Below are 24597 nucleotides of genomic sequence, written 5' to 3'. Positions count from 1 at the left end.
ACAGGAGAAGATGTCACTGTAATACTGATTGCCATTTTACTCATTCAAGCATATGGTATCCCAAGCTTCACCTTCTTGGCATTTTTACCTGGCTAAAGGGTTAACATTGAATGGTATGTATGTATTTGGACGGTCAGTGTCTCCCAAAGGCTCAATACCATGATGTAGTTGCAAACTTATTTGATGTACATAACTGACTTATGAGAGACTCTGCTCGGTTACCCACCAGCGCCCAAGGCTTTGTTACCTCCTCCAGAGAGCCCTGCCACCCACCAGCTCTCCAGCCCCCACCCACAGCCCCCCCAGCAGGCACTCAGCCCTGCCTGCCTCCAGCTGAACACTGAGCCCCAGGGCAGAGTTGCCCGTTTTGTGCCTGAGCCCTTCCCTGGCTCTCCCGGCACAAGACCAGGGTCTAGTGTAATCCGCCCACAACTTTCAGCCGTCGCTGTGAAACACCCTTTGCAGCATCCACGTGAAACTCCCCTTGAAGGACTTGTGACTGCCGGACACCCCCTGATTTCTGCCTCTATGACTTTTTGCTGCCCATCCCACTTTGAGGACTCTTCAGATCCTCTTCCTCCTCCTCCACCAATGTCTCAGCCAAACCTTGCTGGGCACAAACCATCCATGAGACCAGCTGAAGCCACCTCTGTGAGGAGGTCCTAGCGGACCCTCAAACCCATCCCTTTGCCCACTGCTCCCCCACAGGGGACAGAGCCAAAGGCATCAAGGTGAAGTGGCAGAAGGGAAGATGTGTCTGCCAGAGAAAAAGAGACCTTCCTGACTTCTTCTCTCCACTACACCGTACTTCCAGCCAATCTTCTCAACCTACCTGCAGTCAGTCAGGCGTTCCCTACGCTAACAGCCGCCCGCAGCCTGGGCAGGATGCTGTGGGGCAAAAGTAGTGCTGGGGCAACGCCTGAGCACAAGGGAGGGCAAGTGGCCATCGTAAACATCCTTAGGAAGGCACTGGGTCATGCCTTTTGTAGGTACTTATAGTCAAACGGGCTGGTGCTGCGGGAGGAGCCTGGTACAGTAATTTGTACAACTGAATCATTTACTGCAGAAGTCCAATATTGCACTTTTAGTTGCACAATGGATTTTTTCAGCTTTTCCCATGTTTAAATATAACCAGTAGCAGAATATGTTCTGTATTATTTCAATTTTTTTTTTTAAAAAAGATGGGAGAATAAAGAAGAAATGTCACACAGTGAGTAATACAAGAAGTGACTTAAACCAGCAGACAATAAGGAACCTCTTGAAACACCAGCATTTTACACAGGGACACAGATGCATAAAATTTACTGTCAAAATGTTTATTGCAAAATAGAAGTTTGGAACAAAGAGAAGCAAAGGAAAAAGTTCACATCAAAAGAAAGTTTATGACACCAATTGAGGAAATTGAATACATTGCATGATTTCTTTTTGTTTGTTTGCTTTGGTTTTACACTGGAAAAATCAAATCCACAGTGTGAATAAAACAAGACATCATATGTCAAGTGCAATAAAGAGAGTAACTGACGCTGCAAGGTTTTACCACACAGAAGTGTAACATCGCATGTTCCACACAAATGATATATTCAGTTTACAGCACAAGAGTTTTGCCACAGGCGTTGCGCTCAGCTTTGTTTTTTTCAGAAGGGAAAATGAAGTTTCCTAACACCGTGAAAAGATTTTCTATTCAAATTTCATCAGTTCACACTTGAAGTGTAAGTAGCATTGCCTCCTAGTATTCAGTACAAAACTTCTTCAGTAGTGCAAAAGCAAGAAATGCAGTGGACTATATCTGACTTTAAAAGGCATATGAATATTTAGCACACAATATAAAATGTTTAAAGAAAGTTGTTGGTTCTACAGTTTTAAAATTAAATCTTCACACATCAGAAATCTCTGTGCAGATTTTACAGTGTACACTAAGTCGAAGTCTGGGGGAAAAGGGAAAGATCTCTCCTCCAGATTCCTACCAGTGCATTTTAAGGGCTGTGAAAATTACTAAATGAACTTATTTTTCTACCTGAATGTTCTACCTTGGACTGTAGTTAAAACCTCTGTCAAGTTAGAGGTCTTATTAAAAGCCTGTAAAAGCTGCCTGATTACAGAAAAAGGAACTACAGTACTAAAGACACACCGTAACGCTGCTGAATACTTAACAGCTATATGCCCACTATAGATTTACTGCTACTGCAATAGCAATATAAATCATTATTGCATCAAATATTTAACTCAGAATAACCACTTTAAAACCCAGAAGGAATGGGAATCAACATCTAACGAAACCGCTGGAACGATAAACAAATGACAAGTCAAGAGCATGACTGTGTGACAAGGAGCTGCGCCAGACCTCACCTCCTGGAAGCCCTTCCCATCTAGAGGGGACAAGCTCCACATCAGGCAGCCCACAACCAGCTGGGGATGCAGCACACCTACACACCGTACCTTAGGACACTTGCTACTCCAAGGAATTAGTGGTGTGATCATCACAAAAATGACTAGATCAAAAGTTTTCCTCCATTAATTCCCCCTTCCATTTTTCCCCTCTGCTGAAGGAAAAGAAAGGGAGTTGGGAGTCGGACATCCTGTCTTGGTCCCAGCTCACCCTGGATCTTTGAGCAAGCCAAAAGCCGATCCTCACCATTCTTCTCTCGGGCCATTTACCCATCTAAGTCAATGTTGGCAATACAACACAGCCTGGTAAAAACAAGAAGTTCAGGCCTGGTTTTTACCCTTCCCCTCCGTCAAATATTATTTTACTGCAGATACCTCCAGGGCTTATGGAAGGCAGAGAAACTGGGATCCCAAAAGGCCTGGTGGGGACCAGTGAGCTGAGAGGTGTACGAGGCATGGGAAGGCTTTTGGTGGCTTTGCTCACAGCCCAGAGCAGCCAGAGAAACACCTTCTGGGTTTGGTTAATGCTTTCACAAGCTGACACTCTATGTGGCTGTGGACTGCTGTGGAGATCTGTACTCCCCGGTGATGATACAGGTAGAAGACAGACTGGGTTGCACTGCAGAGCAAAATCAGGTGTGGAAGATGAAATACTCTGACCTCCTCCAACCAACATACCTGCCCACCAGAGCCACTTTCAAAACCTTTATCAAGTGAGAAGCATATCAGAGGCAGAAACAACACAGCTTGATTCTCACATATGATTTTTGGCTTGTAAACTGGAGACATCTGGTATTAAAAGTCATCACAGGAAAGTAAAAATGCAGTCAGTACCATTATTTTTTTAATAAGCATAGCCAATATCCTAAGTATAACACTATCTCAAGGGAACTGCATCAGAAGAGTTTGTCGTATGTTATCACCTTCTCTACAATTCAGAGACCACCTTTGCTACTTTGAACACACAGGTAAGTTTTACAAGAGTTTAAACTTTTCCTTAATATAGCTTAATTTGCTTTGACAAATAATGTATGGGGAAAGAAAGGGGAAGGGGGAAAAAAATCCATCTTTGTTTCATTAAAAAATTCTGGAACTAAGTACATGGCGGAAAGTCCTATGAGCATGCTACCAAATGCTGATGATATTTTGCTGAAATAAGTTACACACCTGGCTAAGCACAAAACCTTGAAGACAGACTTGAATCTTGTGATTTTGCAACTATGAAACCCTGTGTCATACTACTTAAGGACTACTTTTTCTTCTGTAAAGATTAAGGAGTGGATTTACAAATTCAGTTAAAAACCATGCAAATATAAATGTGCATGAAGTGCTCTAAGATTGTCAGATGCTAAAAAAATGTAAAACATCGATGCTAGGGACAGATTTTTTTTGGTTTTTTTGAATACTATATGTAGTGAACCAAATTTCATTTTCAGTTAAAGCTGTACAGCCCTACACTGCTTATGTGGTACAGTAATTTATGCACAATGACACACATCTTAAGATCTAAAGTGCACATATTAGATTACACAAATCCATCAAGTTTTCCTGGGTGCAAAGTGGCAGTTACAAAAATAGTATCATTGCTGTGGGTGTTAGCAGATGCAGAGTTATAAAAATAGTGCAAATCTGCACTGAAAACAGCTTATTTGCTCTTATTGCCATTTAATTATTTGCCCTTCAATGTCCCTTTTTCTCCCTAAAACCAGGTTGCTTTGATGGACCTAAGAAGCCATCCCTACCTGTGCCAAAGGAGCAGGTTTCTCCTTGGGATATTCTGTAAACTTATTACATCATTTAAATTACAATTCTATCATGAAAAAAGCTTCCCAGTACAAGAGGGTTAACTTCAAGCCAAATGATTTGCAACTGTTAGGAAGAAGATGGAATGTGGCATGACATCCTACAGGAATTAAGCATCTTGGACGGTCTAATCCTGTGCAAACTGAGTGGAGTAGGCTAGCTCGAAGCGCAGCACTGGCTGCCTTGCAGGTTACCAGACCACTGCTGATGCTTAAGGATAAAACAATTCTCTCTCACAACCCGAAGAGGTGCCCACTCGTCACTCTAGAAAAACTCCTTCAAAGAACTTTCTCTTTTGTTGAGCGAACATGTAATGATTTCAGGCCCGCTGTTATCTAATGTATCCATTTTTCTCTAAGCTGTCTACAAAAACACTCACCATAATATGTAGGTTAGAGCTGTGTAACAGGCAAGCCTATAATTAAAGAAGCCACTCAAAAACAGAAGTTTTCATAAAAGAAACCCCTCCAGTAATTGAGAATGGAATTGTGATGGCTTATTCCCACTACAGCTGAACTAGACAGTAGCATTTTTCTTTTGAAATGCTGCTCTTCTTCCTCGGGCAAATATTTTACATCTTCCTTTCTAACCTGCATTTGTGTTCGCACTGGTTTCCCTCCCTCCTTCTGCATCACCACTAAAGGGGTCATCAGGAGAAACGTACTCGCTGCTCTCAACATAAGTGCCTGGCAGGCAATTATTGCAGCAGATTGTTACACACTGAGTTTTACAGTAAGTCATAACAGCAGTGGCTATACTTTAAAAGTGATTTAGCTGCAAAAAACAGGTATGCAGAGACTAGTAAATATTCCTCACATTACTGCCATCATGGAGAATTTCACATAAGCCACAGTAATAGGGCCCAAGCTGAAATGTCATTGTGGCTTTGTCCTTTCGTAAGGGTAGCAGACACGGTTTAGGAGATGCAACAGAATCAAAATTTACTAACACTGATTTTTACTCTCAGGTACAAGAATAAGTGCATCAAAGTTAATGAGGCTTCCCGATTTACATCAACATAACTGAAAATTAGCTTCTAGATCACAGTATCTGATAATAGATGCAGAGGTCTGATTGCAGTTCGCTTTACTAGAGTGAATTATATACACAAGCACACACACGTGAGGGAAAAAAAACATTTATACAAATCATCTACTAATAGGGATTATCTGGATTCTGCTGCTATTCAGTTTTTAAACTGCGTATTTAACTAACCCCTCACTTGCCCTCAACCAAGCTGCTCTCTTCCTAGAAACATATTTGTGACTTCCCACAATGCTGCCTTGAAAAAGCCTTTAAATTAGAAACACAGCAAACCCCTTCACTGCAACAGTAAGAAAGAATGGATTGTAGAGAATAGCAAATCTGGAAATACAAGTATAGTCATATGGTTGACAATTAAAGGGGTAAGGGAAATGACAAAAAACACAAAAGAAAAATTTGAAGTACATTAATGGCATCAAAGGCATTGAAGTTTCCCCCAATGTTTTCAGATCTTAAGTTTATCAAGCCATAGTTTCTGTAATCAGGCATCAAGAATTATAGATATAATCATGGTTCTTAAAATAATAATAATCTCAATTAGTTTGGAAAGTTTAGTTCCAAATTTCATCAAAGCAGAAATAAGTCAGCAAAATCTAAACAAAAACAACATGTCTTTCTACACACAAACATGCTCAGCCTGGAAAACGTCTCACTTTTTTTTTTTTCTTTTACAGGATTTAAACAGACCAAACTGACAGGATTCTTGTTCTAAAACTTTATTGTTTTGCTTTGCTAAAACCGATTTCAGGGTTAATTCTATAACTGATTTCATTCGCTGCTATCATCTGTGTCATCAAAATAATCATCATCATCATCATCATCATCGTCATCTGACCAGTCGAATTCACTGAAACCCAAAGCCATGTTGATTTTCTTTCCTTTTCTCATAGAGGTGGTTTTAGAAGAATTCTTTTTGGCTTGCATGTTTATCTGCATTCCAGAATGCAGGACAGATCCTGCTTGGTTCAGAGAGAAGATATCCCCAAAGCCCGTCATCATCAAGGCCTTCAGACTTTGGTTCATGCCAGCTACCTCCCCGTTACTTGTTGCTGTGATCTGACATGACATCTCTGCACTGTTTGACTCCTCTGTTTTAGATTCAAAGTAAGACTCCTCAGACATTCTTGCAGCAAGAGGTAAGAAAAACTATTTAAAGGAGGAAAGGACAGAGCAAAAGTGAAAGTTAGAACCAATTTAAAAATTGAGGAAAAAGACACCACCAGATTAGTTGGCAATCAACAGAAAGCACAACGATTAGTGAATCTAAACACGGAGATCAAGTAAGAATTCATTAAACCAGACAGCTTCATTCCACGGTCATTGTTCTTAAATGAAAGTGCAAAATCACTGAGTTGCATGGCAAGAACCACAGGTAGCAGAGCTTTCATAACAAAAGAACTCTTCAATCCTTCATTTGTACAGCGTAACACAGAATGTGACATTTCCCAGCCAGGTGCACTGGCTCCCAAGGCAATGCGGGTACAACAGAAGTCTGAGTGAGTTGCTTAATTGAACCTTTCAGGATTGAAGAATAAATCACGTTAAGATCAGAGAACCCATCTCCCAAAGTTTGGTGCAGAAGTAGCAGCCCTCTAAATACCAGAAATAACAGCAGCAGCATTATTTGTGCAGAGACCGGTTTTGAGCGTACGCTCAAAAGGAGAGGAAGGGGTCACCCTGCGATGGCCGCAGTCAGAAACGAGCCCCTCGCCAATGCAAAGGACACGGGAACCAGCCTCCAGCCTGCACCAGCACCTTGCTTCTGGGAGGTGTCCCCGGGAGGAGCAGGCAGGGAAAGAGGGGCTGTTTGGTCGGCTGGTCAGCTTCTTCAGCTTGGTTGCCTTTTCTTTTTTTTTTTTTTTTTCTTTTTTTAGTGATATCAATAGATACCTGCCATTTGGTTGTACATCATATTAAATCTGTACTGATTTAACCTTCACCTACAGATAACGGCGTTTTCCTGACCCAGTCTGTTTGTAGTAACAAATGAAACATGCCCTCTCCAGCTAACTAATGATTAATGCCTCTTCAGAGGGGTCGGGCTAGCAACCTCTGTGACGTGCTTGCCTGTTCTCCGCAGGGAGTAAAAATTCATGAGTTTCATCCCAAATTAAATTACCTACTAAAGCAACAGCAAAGGAGCTGTGTGTGAACACCTGAACTGGCCTCTCTTTCCAAAGCCGTTTGCAAAACTACCTGCCCAAAATTCACGGTTTTTCACATCTTTCTTAACCTAACCAGAAAAGTGACTGAAGAGTCAACAGCAGTTGGTCACAATGGGTTACAGGGGTGATTACGGTGATGTCCTGGTCTATAACACAGGAGGCTTCATGGCCAGGCTGCTCAGAGAGTGCCCATTTCTTGGCAAAACCACTTATATTGACTTATATTGACAAATTGTCTATCGTTAAAAAGTTTTCCCTACTTACACAGGCTTTCTATTTGCGTTGTGGTTAACAGAAGTTAGTGATCATGGTTTAAGAAATGAAAATAAAATTAAGAAGTTGGTGAGACAGGGTGCCCTAAATACTCTTCAGGTGTCCTATGGCTAAGTGACGGAAGAACCTGCAGCTAAGCTTCTGTACACTTGGCTGTACAGGAAAAAACAATTACACCATCACCAGAGCGCTACTCGGATCAAGGACACCAAAAGCTCCTACTGATGAAGAGAAGGAATATTTTAAAAACAAGATCTAGCCACAGAAACGAGATGCCCAGCGCACACGTTTCAGTGCTAGGTAGTTTTCCATCAGCTATTGGAGTTTTAGTCACTTTAGATCCATGGAAAAGCATCCCCTGACATATGGGAAGAATTCCCTATAAAAATCAACAAAGCTGTAAAAAAGCTTTCCTTTAAAACACGCTTCTGGGTCAGTGTTTGTGCAATACCCGGCAGTGGGTAAGCTGTGAATGGGCTATAACTGTGGTTCATTTTGCGAGTTATAATCACCTTACTTCCTCCATATTTTGCCATCTCGTTATCTGGAGAACTTCGGAGCTCTTTGCAACAGGACCTGCTTTGGTGTCGCATTGCATATGATAACTATCATGAAGAGACTTTTACAGATGGCTGGGATCCCCAGTCTCTGTACAAGCCATGGTCCTCCTTAAATGACCACCTGCATGGCACCACACGTGAATATCTGGATTTCATGTCTTGCTCACTCTCTTCCTCTAAATATGAGCTTCAGCTTAGCTACATACACTCCCTTCTTAAAGTCAGGTCTTCTTTCAAAGGAAGTCTCCCATTTCACTACAGCTGTGGATATATTTTACTCCTCCAAAAGGCTCCAGATTCCCTTGTGCAAGAGGCTCTTGGAGATCTGCACAAAGGGAATATGCAGAGATCAGACTCAAACGTGTCTGTTGTATCAGACACAGCAGAAACAGGGTCAAAACAAGAGCAGGGAGAAACACTACTTTCACAGAAGTGTTTCTAAAGATTGGCCTCATCTTTCTCTCGTGCTGATGTGTGTAAAGCTATACTTTATTCTTTGGAGTGGGAGGAGCCTGCCACTCATAGCTACCTCCCATGCAGGATGAAGCTTCTACCAACCCTAAAACACTGGAGAATCAAGTGGCAGAGACAGCTTCCCCGTTCTCTTTTCACTTGGTTTGAGTTTCTCCTCCTGCACACCACTTCAGTAGTATCTGCTGGCCTCTGGTCTTCGCTGCAGAGCAAAATGAAGAAGCGACTGCAGAGCGTAGAGCAGGGATGACGGTACCAGCAAAGACACAACAAGGCCTAGTTGTGTTAAGAACCAGGCATAAGCCTAGTGGGCACCCTAAGCTGTGTTATTAGATTTGGTTGCCATATCTTTACTACTGTTTTTACAGCCAAGGTAGCTTAAAATCGAGCAGACCCCTGACGCAATCCTCCAGTTTGATACTGCTGAGCAGACGTAGCCTGAACTGAGGGAGGGAAGGAGGGAGGGAGACATTTGACTCCAAGAACTACAGCTTGCAAACAGAATGCCCAGGGATATTTTGCAAATGGTTTACAGCTATGAATTTAAAATATAATTGTAATTGTAACCAGTGCCTTGTAGAACTTCATTTGCTATGAGAAAAACAATCCTGCTTGAATAAGGCAATTTTTGCCAGTATGTCAATTTTTTTCCAACAAAAGGGCTTTTTTTAAAGCCATTCAGTGTTAACAGTTCACTAAAGATCTATAGAAAAAACAAGCCTATATTTCTCTATTAGAAGAAATTGCATTTAAATACAATAGGAGAGTTGGGTTAATGTTATGCAGAAAGATAGTTCATGCTTAGCACAATAGGCCTTAGCACAATGCTTTTTCTTTCAGCAATGCCAGCTCTAAGTGAAAAGTAGAAGTCATAAGCAAGTACAGCATAAAAAACCCTAGGGCCTTGCTCGTGAAAAGATTTGCTCATTAAGGTTTTGTCGCATGCTGTGCTCAGGATAGATGATGGCCCACAGCTCAGTTACTGGAAGTTTGCAAGCATTAAAGCAGGCATACAGATATCTACTGAGAACATACAGTATCTGCACATAGGAAAACATTCATTCTTCATGATTCATGACTGCATGTTCACAGCTGGAACATGAATGCGACTTCATTCAAACAATAGCAATAAGCTATGCCTTAAAAACAAGTTGTATGTAAATGGATCTGGCTGGAATCAAGGTTGTAAGTAGGATAAAATTGTGCATAAGAAAAATCATATTCTACTACAATCTCAATTTGGTATTTGTTTTGGCTAGTGCTTTAAAAACAAGTAGGTAATGCAGTATTTTTCTTAACAACAATTCTGTTGTACTATGTCTAGCCATGCATTAACCCTGTGGTCCTCCCTCTGCCAATCAGTAGTCAAGAGCATCGTATTTCGTTAAGAAATCCAAGATAATCTAAGGAAGCTTTCTTGTTCAATTTGTTAATAGAAATGTGGCAATCCTAACAGCTAATAACTGGCCAGTACAAGTATGTTAACTATAACTATGAACAAAGCCATAAATTAATACTCCAAATTTTGACCCCCTTTTTCACAAATGGAAATTTGCTTCTTCTCAAAGAAGAATAAAAAAAAAAATCTACATAGGTTTCTCAAGCCTTCTTCTTCAAGAAACAAATGATTCTTGCATTTAAGACCAAATCCTACATCCACTAAAGTCAACAACTTCAAAAAATGTTGAAAAATGAATTTATTGAATGCAATCAACTTTTAAAGCTGAGAACTATAATTAAACCAATGGGAAACTACTTAACTGCCCATGGCACAATATCAACCATCAGCAATATCTGATATCTAACGTATTAGATGAAATTTTAAAAAACAGTATAGTTATGTGCAGTGATGTAATAAAATAGATGTTAATTGGCCCAAAGAAACAACTAAAGAAAACAGGGGCACTATTTCCTTGGTGTGTCTTTAGATTTACATAGATGTAAATCTCCAAATACTTTCTGAAGTAAGATGAAAGATTGAATCATTGTCTACTTACAGGAGTATTGGACTGTTCGGTTAACTTCTGCTCCCACATCCTCAAACGTCGCTCCCGTTCCTTTAGTTCCTGCTCTTTAAAGCTCAGATCACGCTCCAGTTTCTTTAGTCTCTCTAAGGTTGCCTCAATTTCGCATCTGCACAGAGACAATTTGTTACGTCTTGTCTTTTCCTGACAGATATAAATTGTTCATAATTCCCACTTGAATGTTAATTAAATGTGAAAGGCTGAAAAGTACAATACTAACTCAAGCAGTTCATTTAATTACCAAATGCAAAAAAGCCTTTCAAAGCTTTAAGAACAACTGGCAATGTTTATACTTGAGAATAACTGGAATACCTTCAGTTGAAGAAAAATAACATTTAAAAGAGTAAAATGCCATATAATAACAACATTTTAAAAACTAAAATGCCGTCTTTTCCCTCAACATGATGAAACATGATCTTATCCATAAAGAAACTGCATTAAGAACTGGTAACGGGACAGCCATTAGCAACACAATACGGACAGTCTAAGAAGCCCATTTGCCTGGGTTTATAACTTGGCTACAAATATTATTTGGACTTATACTCAAAATACACAGAAGCAGCACTGGGGTGTTTTTCCCACTTACCTTCCTGTTTCTCTAGGTGAAGACATAAGAGTAAGAATATAAACCATGATATGACCCAGCCCTGCAAATGGTTACAAATAGAAGCTTCTCAACTTAGGAACAGTTAATAAAAGGATTTGGTTTACTTTTCTCTGCTTCTCACCATACATGCAAAGGTGTGAAAAATAAGAAAGGCAGGAAGTGAAGGCGGTACTCTAAAAAGCTTCAGATAGCGTCTTTATTGGGTTGCATTGCATGTACCTCATCTCTTAATAAAGAGGTTTCCTTTGACGTGCTTTCTGATGGACACTATCCTTTAAACACATGAACTGAACTGCTCTCAGAAAAGAATTCAACAAGTTTTGCGCTCCAAATGCATGGGTGTATTCTAGAAGGTACAGAAAAATAATTCTGTCACTAAATTCAGCCACATTTTTTGCTTGTGGGATAACCAAAGAAAAACCTCCAATTTGTATCAGAGGTTGTACTTGCATTTAACAAACCGTTTCTGTGACTGCTTGGGAGACTGTGCACTGCCTGCCACCTGTGTCCTGACTATTACTTCAACTGCTTCCTATTCACATTGTGGGAATAGTCAATCTCAGCATTTCGTTTTCCTCCTAGAGAGGGAGAGCGCCTAAGGAGACAGAGATCCTAAACAGAGCTCTGAAGATAGTTTTTGCGACTCTCTAATGCCAAATCTTCTGCTCAAACTTTCACAACATTTTCCCTTCATAAACACACTGCAAACAAAGTCTGCTCCTTCTGATGTTTTCAGAAAGAAAATAAAAGGACTAACAGAGTTAGCTGTCATCTCTATTGGGGGGGAGGGGGGAGAGAAAGAAAGAGAATTATTTCTTCCTGTAAATCTCCTGTCCTAGCATGGAATGATTAAGCTCTTCTCCAGTATCAACCTAAAGGAGTTCAGGCTCTCAATGTGGGAAAATGCATACCCAAATAGCCTATTTAAGTAAATGAAATCATTTAAATACTGTAAATCTTATAGATTTCTTATTTTAATACGACATCTCTGTCAGAGACTAATGCTTACAAAGTACAGTGAAAGGATTCAGAGCTGGAATAACTAGCAAACTCTACTGCAACCTCTACCACCACGCTTAATTCTACTGCAAAAATCAGCCACCTGGGGCAAGGGCATTTATCACACTTAAATCCTGCTGAGTGAGCTGTTCGATGTGGTGGTCAGAACAAATGCCCCTCACAATTATTATGCTTCAGATTTCAAGCAAAATTCTCTCTCGTATTTAGGCATGCAAAGGTCAAGGCTGATCTCTGTGCTGGGTGGAAAGTGGTCACACGTCCTAATAAAGAGACAATAAAGGAACAAAACTAAAAAGCACTGGACAGAAGGTCAGAAAGCGACTCCTCTCCAAACATTCATCTCCCTATCATAAACCCTTTCTCTCAGGCGCAACACACACTATGCAATCTACTGTGGGAACTACAGAGCAATTTGAGGATAGTTGCAAGAGCTGCTTTTCTTAGCTTGTCTCTCAACATCACTGCTACTTATATGCAACTCTATAATTTTTAAAATATGTAAATTAAGTTCCCTTTTAAACAACATTCTGCACTAGGAAAGTCCTGGTAACAATAGCTTTCTATATGTCAAAAGTCTATTTTGTGTTGTAATTACCTCTCTTCATTAGACAGAAACTTCTCTTATAATAAAAGGTCAGTCTGTGAAAACAGTTGCATTCTGAAAAATAATTCCATTGTATAATAAAACGGTGTAATTAAAGAGAAAGCTACTGTACATTGCCCAGTTAATGAGTCTTACTTCATAAATGAAGCAGCTTGAAACATTATACATGGTAGGGCATGTGGATTTGTTTGCTTCTGTAGTTCTGCAGTCTGAGCTTACTGGCTTTTCTAGAATAATCTCATTCTGTGACATTGAAGAACGTATACTGTATTATTAGAAACTATAATGATCAACAGTCACAGATTAAAAACAATGACTGGCATTTGTTTATATGTCTTGAATTTCTACTGATACACTAATATAAGTATCACTAATAGACTATTTTAATCATTAGAACAGCCGCTCGAGGGGAGAGGATGGAAGGAGAAATGCAGTTAGTATATATGACTAAATGCAGACAAATGTGATCTCTCACTGAATTGGAACATCATTACTTCAATAGTAATTTTTTCCTACTGTAATAAAAGTGACTTGAGAAAGAGCTGCAAAAAGATCACGAAATATGAACTTAAACATAAGGCAGACCTGTGCAACTTAGTCGTAAGACAGTGACCCTATTCCATTAAATAATAAAAATGTGAAGGGTAGAACAGTTAGGAAATAAGATACTGAATTATTTTAAGGAAATGATAGAACAGGCAGATTAAAATGTATTATTAATATAAACATCAAGACCAGTAGATGTTGCAAATAAGACCACATTAAAGGTAGGTCAAAGTGTCATTTATCTTATCACCTCTGTCAGCCATGCATAGACTCAGCCCACTCTCAGTCTTCACACCAGCCAGAGACATTGAAGACTCTGGTTACTCACCGTTACAGATGCGCTTTTTGCTCGTCTCTATACAAAAAGAACCTCACCTTGCCTTTTTTTTTTTAAGGATGGGAAAAAATGTAATCCAGCTTGCCTGAGCTTTGATTTGCTTTGATAAGTGCAGTATCCCTGTGAAAGTGCAGTACCTGGATCACTAATTTGGAGGTCCCTCAAAGGAACAAGCGTAACCTTCACTTTTCCCAAGCCCACCCTTCTCCACAGCTCTGATAGCCAGGCTTCATTAAAATTTCCTATTTCTTGGTAACACATCTCATGCTTTCCCTACTGCTGGTTCAACTGTCTCTTTGCAAATCACTATGGGATAAAAAACATAAAAAAAATAAACCAGTGAGTAAAAGCAAAGATTTTTCAATGCAGAAGTTAAGACATTAAACTTCTGTGCAACTGTTCTCAGAAATATCTTCATCTGGTTTAGTCTATCCCTTATGCGTACAAGTCTTTCATCTACTTTAACTTGCATGTTTTCTGCATATTTCCTGTTAATTTGGCTTAACCTTGATGAGTGTCTCCATACAGAGATGGCTGTTGCATCAGGGAAGGCAGCCGTTACCAGAATTCAGGTGAGGGAGCGCCCCTCTTTCCCAGCTTCTGAGCAAGTCCCCGCACGACTTGCGCTCTTTCTGCACCTCGTGTTTTCATTTCGGCTTAATTCAGAAATCATCTTTGCTTTCAGGCAAATCATGCCCCATCATGAATTTGTATTTTCTCTCTCATATCTCCTTGTCTCCAAGTTATCTATTCTTCAAAAAAAAAAAAAAAAAAGCCAAATTTACCTTTAACACAAGTCTCCATGGCAAGAAGTTTTTCCATGACTTGATAGTGCCAAAGAACTTTTTGTTTCTACGTGGCTTTTCATTAACACCTTGTTAGCCATTCCTCATCTGAGCAATTTCAGGTGCATCAAAATAAAATTTGCAAGAAATACTTGGGCTACCCGAGTCACACTCCAAGAAATGAATCAATTTAGTGAAAGTACAGAAGCTTAATGTTACCAAATGTCAACTAGCACAGCTTTTATTCTGCTATATTGGCCAGATTTAAGTAGTTACATGTTTTTCCTAAAGGAATTTGAGTACTTGCTCATCTTTCAAATAAATATTTTTACTATACAGGAGTGTATAAGAAATCCCTCACTAGGGGACATTTTTCTTCCAACCCTCCTTGTATTCTGCTATCAAAACCACAATATGATGCCCAGAGTCTGCATAAATAATGGGGGCCAAAAAATACGTTTTTGTACTTTAAATACCCGACATTCGTCCCAAGCCTTAGAATATAGATTTGGGGGGTGAGAGGGCCAATATTCTGTAAAAGCAACGCCACGGATAAAAGCATTGACAAGTATTTGAGAGCCGGGTATTGGCAAGCAGGAACACTGAACGCAGTGCAACGGGCCGCTCCGGAGGGAACCTCGCAGCGCCGTCCGCCGGGGAGCGAGGCGGCGAGGCAGAGCCGGGGCACCCCGCCACCCCGGCCCCGGCGGCCCCCGCGGCCCCGGCCCCGGCCCCGGCCCCGGCCCCGGCCCCGGCCCCGGCCCCGGCGAGGCGCAGGTCGGCGCTGCCGCCAGGAGGTGGCGCGCCGCCGCCGCCGGTCCCCGAGGCCGCGGGGCTGCCGCCGGCGCGCCGCGGACTCAGGGCAGGAGCGGTGCCGGCCCCGGAACAGGCTATTTATACTCCCGCCATGTGACCGGGGGCGCGTCCCATCGCCAGCTCACTTTTTCCACTCGCCCGATTAAAACTATACGTCTTGATTTTCCTTGTGAGTCCGCGGAGGAAATTTGGGATGCTGGTTTTGATACAAGCCTCATTTCCATGTGCTCTTCCCCATCCTCCACCGCCCCCGCTCCAGGCTTCTTCGACGCCTGCACTGACTGCAGGCAGGGAATCTTTTCGTATTTCTGCTCCCAGCTTACCTGGAGCGGGGCCAACGCTTCTTAATATAGACTGAGGCACGATCGTCTGGTAAAAATCCTCTGCCTATGCAGATCTGTTTTCAATTTTCTTTTCCAAACAGAAGGATGTGCTGTGAAGCAGCAAGCTTTCTAACTCACAAATAAGCCTTGGGGATTTTTTTTTTTAAAGTTTTGGCACATACAGAAAATAGGCTGAAACTTTTACTGTACACTGTGTAATAGAATAAAGTTTTATCAAATCTCATCTCCATTTATAATCATTTAAGAATAAAAATTACAATCAGCAATAGGTAAAATCATATGCCTAAGCAATGCTTGGTGCACTATGCAAAAATAGGGCTGGCCTGGGCACATGCTGAATGCAGGGACACAAAGTCAATATAAAGGAGAGAATGCACGAAAAATGGCAGAACACACACAAGTGAAGACAAATGGAGGCATGATTTGAAAATGTACTCTTTTATGCCCTTTATTTTTTTTTTTTTAATGTAAACATGCCTATACACTTTCTATGAAAATTGCATCAAACATACGTATACCTGAGTTGTTTTGCCCCCACACAATTGACTGAAAACGCATAATTGGTTTTAAGATGTGAATCACAAAACCATAAATATCATGATACCTAAACCAGTGTAATAATAAATATAGGGTACAGCTAAGTGTATTGGCTCCTAATACAAGTTTCACAACATTCTGGGCATTCCTGAAAAACAACAAGGTAAGTTACGTTCTAAAAATACTTCAAGCATAGATATTTTCTACCAATACATCATCGGAGTCTGATGTCTTTCTGAAAAATATGGACTCACACCATTTCAAAGAAAAACCACATCATTTCATCTTGGGAGGAAGGAAACTTACCTCCACTCCGCCTTGTTATGCAGGAATGAGTTACACTGGTCTGGAAGGCTGCTGTCATTTGACATAGATTCCAGGATTGAAATGATCTGCTTGAAAGATGGCCTTTTCTGAAGACAAAAAACAAAGCAAAAACACAACACAGCATTTGCATTCATATACAACTACTACTGTGTAAAATTAGTTGCAGGAATTTTTCAATTGAAAGACTGCAAGCAACAGAAATTGGGCTGCTGCTTTCTGAACACAGCATCCTACAAGAGGACTGTAAATTTGTAAATGGTGGGTTTCTTTTTTGTGTTCTTCCCACTGAAGAAAAGGTCAGTTTGGGAAGAGTCACATAAGCTAGTAGGACTCAAGCCTTAGCTTAGTCTTCCATATCTACCAGTGAAACCTTCTGGTACTCAGTAAGAGCATTAAACAACATTATAGCATCAATAACCATCAAGAATCTTAATTCTAAAGAATAAAGTTTTCCTCAAGCTAAGAAGGAAAATACTGCCAAAAAGAGAAGGCTAGACCCATCAGCAACTGGTAATTAGACAGATAGCTTTTTACAGGTAGTAACCCAAACTCTTCAATGTGTGACCAAGCTATTTAGCTGCGCATCAAAAATGGGTTTCTGGCTGCAGTTCCCCTCTTGCAGAGAAGGACAGACTTTCCAGAAAAACCTCTCACTTAGCTACCTCAGGAGCAGCTGGGGAAGAAGTGAAGATTGAGGCCAGACAAGGATGTCTCGCCTGGTAGCCGAGCTCATGTCAGCAGTGTCTGTGCTCTTCTGTCCTGGGCTCATTTACTGAACTTTTACAGGGCTTTCCATCCAGCACCCACTGTGCTCACTAGTCACGGAGAGCAGTTAGAACTTCTCTGTATTTTCTACTTTCCCCTCAGTCCCAAAAGGAAGCTATGAAGTAGGATAATAACTGGAAACTGAAAAAGCCACAGTTAAATGTGTTTCTTGAAAGAGCGCTGACTCTGTTAGTCTGTTTGACAGACCCCAGACAAGGTTGAGACAAAAGGTTGAAACAAAATGTAGATACATAATAAGGGGATGATGCGCATTCTCTCTCTATCGCGCCTGTAATTATACCATTTCTGCTAAAATTACAGATGCTGCAATTAAAACGTGCATTTTAATTTGGGAGCACAAAAACAATTAGGAACAATGCTGAGGTGTCTCTCCCAGGAAGATCCAAGTGATTTCCACATTATAAAAGAAAGACAATTTCTTTATTTTAAATGTCAAACAGCATGAAAAAGTGTCAAATGCATAACAAAAAAAAAAAGACAAGCTCTCTTATACTGCAATGCTGCACTATTCGGCTGTAACTGGAGGCTTTGTCTGTCATTTTTTGGTCCATCTCCATGATTTCAGGCAACGGGCAGTTGGATGAGCTGTGCAGATTTTCTTTGCAACAGACAGTGCTTGCCCCAGCCACCACGTGCTTATGCAGTTTGGCCCCCAGCCCAGCGTCCACGGAGCGGCCACCCGGGCACGCCAAGCAGCGTGGCAGCAGGTGCCTATTCAGCAGCACGTTGCTCGCACTTGTTGATCTAGTCCCAGTGTGGGAACCCAGCAGGGTCCCCCTGCATTTACCGGGGGGGCTGGGGGAGGCAGCAGTCCTCCCCCTACATGCATGATGCTGCTGGACCTGGCCACGGCTGAGCAGACCCTCTGAACACGTCCTGGAAGAGCACGAACCTACCCGGTCAGGGAGCATGCCACGCCGGGGGTACAGAGCACAAAATTCATCCCTGGCACCAACCAGGACAGACAACTCCGGTGCAATTTTGGGGCAGGAGAACCTTCCAACAGCCCTCACACCCTTCTCGTTGCTACAGCTGCATCTCTTGTAACCACCCCAGTGGGTGTGAGCTGTTGAGGGGATTCAAGAGCCTCCCAAATGGTGAGGCAGCTGCCAGGCAGGAGACCGTGGCTCCCCACCAATACACCAGGGTACTGCTGCTGCTGCTACGTGCTGTCCACACGACTGGCAGGTACGTAACGCGCTTATATTAAACTAATTCTATTTTCAGGATGAGATGAAGGGCAAACATCCCCATGCTGCATTAATTACAATATTTTATGGCTTATTTAGGATTCTTTTACAAAACACTTCCACGAGTTTTGCTTGCTCCTTTTTTCCCGGGGTATACTGGGAAGTAGGGGGCAGGGCTGACACTAAGAGAGCACAGCCAACACTACTATCAGGCCTGCCTGGAGTAACTGGAGTGGAGATAATGACAGAGAACAGGGCTTTTACTAAGGGCGGGTGAAAGCGCCGACTGACTGATTTGGGAGGAGCAGCAACACACACTCTTTGGGTCCTACACTACAGGCAAAGGAGCTGTTGAGTCGCGCCGCTAGAGCTGGAACAAATGCACAGCCACACAGTACTGACAAAGCTCGTACATCTCTGGCTGTGCAATTTCTGAACAGCCACCAGCTACCCTGCCAGCTTTGTAGCCACCAGATTTACAGGTACCAGCTTTCCCTGGAGGCAAAGCTGACAGGGAGACACAAGCCTACGCTGTCATGTGGGTTTTGTTGGTTTCTTCCCCCTAGGCAAGAATAATTTCAGATTTAATAGATGCACTCCAAGTGCAGACTGATACCCTGGTTAAAACTGGCAAGAAGTGATTGCTGAAATTAGGAGCCCAAGCTGAGAAGCTTTTTAAAAAAAAGTCTTATTTTTGGTGGATGACTGCTTAGCACTTTCTAGAAAGTCAGGCATCTCAAGACAGTCCTTATAGGAGATTCTTAAAATATCAAGGCATGAGTCGCCTTTGAAAATTGTTTCCCTTTATATCTGTGATGTCTCATACAAAAATCTTTAAAATATATGCCCCTCTAGAAATAATTCTGGCTAATGTTTTCACTGTTTTCTTCCACTCAGTATTTCTTACTAAACAGGTCTGCACAAAACCAGGATATTTAATCCATATGGCTTTCCTTTCTTGCTGCTTCTCTGTTCCCAGATTTCTGATTTCCATTAAAATAGTCAGTAATTTATAAACAACTTTTATGTTAAAATGGGGATTAAACTGAAGGAACAGATGAAATGAGAAAGAACCACTCACCTGTGTTTCAAAAGCAAGTATCCCCAGTAAACAAAGGCATCTGTGATGAGCAACCTTGTTTGTACAATTATTTAGTACCCAAGCAAAAGCAGCTTGTTTGGTAGGGATTTTAACATGTGGAAGTAATTATTTAAGATACTTAGTTACCACAGAGATTGTTCTTTAATAATTAGTGACTTAAAATAATTAGTAATTAACATTTTAGTAAAATGCTTTGAACCTACTAGGGACTCTTTCAACTGCACAGTTTAAACTGTATAAAGACTATCATTACAAATACTATGTGGAGCAATGCACTATGGATGTTTTCCTCCATGTATGAAAAAATTCTTAAGAATTCAAAGCCAAGTTAATAACTCCGTCCATTCCCATGAGGAAGTTATGGTGTGAGCAGTGTCTGACACTCCAGCTGCTCTGCAGCAGCTCTCCAAGTGTATTCCTTAGCCCCACAGTAAATGCTCATCCCTCTTTTCGCAGGGGTAAGCCACCTAAAGATACCTCATGCTTTCTGCAGGCTAAAAGTATGCACATTAGCAATTGCTTTTGAGCAGCTGGCATCCTCAAGCTCACCCCCGCTTGACCCTCAGTAACTTGCTCATGCGTCGACTATCTGATTTTCTAAAGCTAATCCTGGCGAAAAGGGAACGTTACACAGAGCAGTATTTTAGAGGAGTGTGCTCCATCTTTTGGCTCATGCAGGCCACACAGCCTTTTGTCAAGGCTGTAAGAGAGCTGTAAGTAGCGATCCTTTCCCAACACGTGACTGAGTAAGTCAGTCACATGCCCAAACTGTGGCCAGAGGTTGCTCCATTTCAGTCATTTGTAATTGCCTAACAGAAGAGAAGCTGCATGAAAAAAGTAGCAAAGAGCAGACTGTCAGAAAAACCCATCTAACATGAGATTCACTCTTTGCATGCATCAGAGACACTTCTGGGAACAACGCTCCCAGGAACCAGCCCAAACCCAGGTGAATTGCTCGTGCAGACAGAACTCAGCCTGATGGTTGGGCATCCCTCTTTTACAACATCCAGATCCCTCCCTCTCCTTGAAAAACAGCAACAGCCTTCTGGACACTTATATATGTGGCTAGAGCAAGGCAAAGAGTGAGCTGATCTGCAATTACAGAAAAGAAGCTCCAATAATTTTTATTCTGTGGCATTTGGTAGTGATGCTGATGCTTGGGAGTAGTTATTAAAGATGTAGTTGCCACTTGAAAGTGCTCTGACTTAAACAGTCTACTTGTAGACTCAAAGACTCAAAGCATTTTTCTCCCCTCCCTTCTGTGGAGAGGATAAAGAGGGTGATATTAAGGAAATGGCATTTAAATGGGCATTCACGTGGAAACCACATATTGATGATGAATCTCAGCCTTCCAGATCCATTCTGTAGGAAAGCAGCTCCTTGCTTAAAAAAAAGAGACTAAGAAGGAAAATCTCCTTTCTCGTGTTATTCTTCTATGGCTACCCTCTGGTAGTAGAGAGAGCAAGTTCTAGCTTTAGAGCACCTAAGCGCTGTAATTCATCTTGGGATTAATTTTGGTCTCTCTGAAGTAGTGGCTAACTTTCTGCTGAGTTTAAATGAACAAAGCTCTTCCTGGTGCCTTGACTTGAGAAAAGGAGCGTAATTTCCTTTCCTTAACTATCCTTCCCTCTCTCAAATACCTTCATAGCAAAGGAAATGGATGCTAATCCTTGGTAATAAAGCTAGTATGCCCACAGGTTCCTTCCAGCCAGTTTTATGTACAACAGGATGGTAGCAGAATCCATTTAAAGAAGGTAACTCCCATCATCTACAAAAGCTTTTACTGACTAAATACTCTTTAATTTCTCTTTTAGTTTATTCTTGTAGGGGCAGATTAATAGTGACAATGGTTGGCTCTTTAATTTGTATTTTTACTCTGTTTTCATGGTTAAACAGTATATTACAGGACTTCTGCTATTATATTATTACAGTATAATCATTATAAAGCTCATCATTCAAAGTCCTAAGGGAAAAGATTAGGAAAGGTTTAATGTTAATTTAGAATGCATTGCTGCTGATCCTACCCGCATTTTATGGATTAACATGTTTCCAACACAAGAAAGGCATCAAAATTGGACCTTGAAATAGATATTTCATACATGATGCTCACATACGTCCAAGTAAGATTAAACATTAACTATTGAAAGAAAATAGAAAAGAACAATTTTTCACTTGCTCCAAAAAGGCTACATTCTTGCCATCTCACTCTACTTACTGTCATTGTGTTTAGTAGTCAGGTAAGTTAGTAGAGTAATAACTCTTGATTAAAAGGGAAGGAGAGACATTTAAACATAAATATGTAAACCCATTAAAAAAAGACAGCCCCAACTATCTTTTTGAAGAAATGTGTCTATTAGCATGCATCAATGGTGTTAGCTCAGACTTGTCCCCCAAAGAAACGCTAACACACTTAGCAAAACAAGGCAGTGGGTGGTGGTGTGGAAATCAAACACAAATTAAATTACCTTTGAATCAGCATCCCAACATTGATGCATCAGTTCTGCAAAACTTCTGGGACAACTGCTTGGAATGGTTAATCTCTAATGGAGAGAGAATGTACCAGTTATTGGAAGCATTTCCGTTTAAGCTGCTACTAGTAGATTTCCTATAAGAGCAACGCAATTAAAAGTAGTAAAACACACTCTTCTTTCTTTTAAACACAATATAAAAAATGAGGATTGACATATTAAAAAGAAAAATCAAAATTATTAACACTAGCAAGACGTACAACTAATTAATAGACCTATAAGGAACGAATGGAACAAATGCACAAATGGAGTTCCTTAAGAAAGCTCAGAGACAAGGAAGTAAAACCAAGGCAAACAGCTTTTAATACTAAAACATAGTAGTTTGTGGAGGTCACTGCATGGTATTCTAAGATGCTTGTCAAGATACATATAACATACAGCCTGCCTTAATTCCTTTCTCCCACACAGGTGATCCAGCTGTACAATACTATAATCGCTTTTGATATAACAAATGGCTGAAATACAGATTACAGTAAGTGAGTTAAAAAGAGTTAATGTGTCTACATGACACGAGACGTTTCATGAGCCTGTGGTCAGAAGGATTAATGAGAACATGCAGATCTCAGAAAGCACTCACAGAGCACAGTGAACTCATATAAATATTTCCTGATGACTGAAGACAAGGAGTTGCTGGTTATAGCCAGGACCACTGACTACAGAGAATTAGTTAGAAGCTTGTTTGGTTTCCCTTCCTGAGAGTTTTAAACCATGAAAAGATTCTCTCAGCCAGTCTTACAGGACTTTTAGTTTAAAGACTCTGCCTCCAGACTGGAAAGCCTAAAAGCAAATCCTTTTTCATATACACACACAGATACTGAAGACTCTCCAGTTGATTAAACATGCATCCCAACAACATTACACATATAAGGAGATCCCTCTGCTCTCGCTAAGGCAGTTAACTGACTTCAGATGTTTCATTCTAAATTTAAAAAGTATGTTGATAAAACACAGTTCCTCAGTGAAAATGAGTCCAAATATAAGAGGGGCCAAGCTGGAAAAAGGGTTCCCTGTCCTGTAACAGGTGAGAACCAGGTATTACATCCCTGTTCAGACCAACCTGCCAGGAAGACCCTTTGATCTGTCCTACTATTGCCATTTCAGAAGCAAAGCAGAGCAAGTTGTGTCAAACTGTACCATTATATTACTGCAACGTGACCTGCAAAGCCTTACAAGCCACAGCAGCCAAAGTAAGAGTTAACAAATTCTGCTCCACAAGCATTTGAACACCATGAAAACTGGAAACATGACATATAGAGCCCGCGCACTGCAGGAGTATGATTATTAAAATAATGTAATACCTTAAGGTGCAAAGCTTTCTGTGCAAGAAATACACAGAAATTTGTACAATGCATAAACAAATTGTACTGGTGCTTGATCTCTGGCTGAGTCATTAGCCTAAAAATACACTGGCTAGTCTTGCTCCAGTATTTGTCTGTAACCCTCACTATTCCAGGAGGTGGAAAATCAGTTGCTATCACCGTTTATATGTGTCTCACTTGTTCAGAATGTTATCTGTCATGTAATATAGAGGTAGCATGTTCCAAAAGTGTCGTATTATAATAAAGATGACGTTTCTCAGTGGTAATTTATTATGAGATCACACCTAGCATAATCTGAACTCTCATGTTTTTCTTCTCTGGATTAAAAAAAAAAAAAAAATTATATAGAAACCCTACCAGAATAAAAATAACACTGTGAAATTATGCAGAGAGTCGAAACAGACCCATACAGAATCATTAAAATCCACTTCATTTGTTGGGCTCAGGCTTTGCAAAGGGGGATTTTTCACCCTATGCAATTACGTTTTGGTCTTAGGCACACACTGATTTTAACAAGAGACTTGCAGTGCAAAAAATGAAGGACTGGCTCAACAGTGATTCAATTCCTTTGTGAACTGGAACCATGCAACCCCACTGATGTCAACAGATTGAACTGAGAGCAGAATCTGGCCCTCACACTTGCTTTGGGACACAGAAACTATGAAGAAAAGTAGCACCAGCTGACTTTTACAAGGCTTATACTGGGCATGTTCCCTAAGCCATGGCCAGAAAAAAAAAAAACCTATGTAAGCAAGTGTTAATGCCCTCTAAGCTCCGTGGCACCCTTCCAAAGAAGATGGTAGCAACAGGCTAGTGGTACCTGGCAGACAAACAGCTGGCTCTGAAAATGTCTCCCCTTAGGTTTCTTCAGCCATGAGCAAAATAGTCATCATGTCCACATTTTGTTCATATTGTATTTTACACAGTTCCTTGCTCTGGAAAACTGTAGAGAAATGTGTGTTGTACCCTCTGACATCCTTCAGCGTATGACTACATCTCTTTACAACATTCCCAATGCCACTCT

At 40.9% G+C, this 24597-nt stretch overlaps 1 protein-coding gene across 2 annotated transcripts in view; it reads right to left on the bottom strand.

Moving 5' to 3' along the window:
* The window catches only part of MAP3K20 (mitogen-activated protein kinase kinase kinase 20), a 94118-nt gene that overhangs the window by 23489 nt on the left and 46032 nt on the right, over window positions 1-24597 (bottom strand). The window contains exons 9-12 of one of the 2 annotated variants that reach the window (XM_075153258.1): window positions 22192-22266; window positions 16628-16734; window positions 10699-10834; window positions 1301-6378 (exon numbers count right to left, since the gene is read on the bottom strand). In XM_075153258.1, coding sequence (XP_075009359.1) covers window positions 6001-6378; window positions 10699-10834; window positions 16628-16734; window positions 22192-22266 — 696 coding nt within the window. In that variant the 3' untranslated portion in view covers window positions 1301-6000. Of the gene's footprint in view, window positions 1-1300; window positions 6379-10698; window positions 10835-16627; window positions 16735-22191; window positions 22267-24597 lie in introns of those variants that run through there. The other variant, XM_075153257.1, reaches the window with a different exon arrangement.

This window comes from Calonectris borealis, chromosome 6 (assembly GCF_964195595.1).
Source record: "Calonectris borealis chromosome 6, bCalBor7.hap1.2, whole genome shotgun sequence".
NCBI lineage: Eukaryota > Metazoa > Chordata > Aves > Procellariiformes > Procellariidae > Calonectris > Calonectris borealis.
This window is presented reverse-complemented; position numbering and strand designations above follow the sequence as displayed.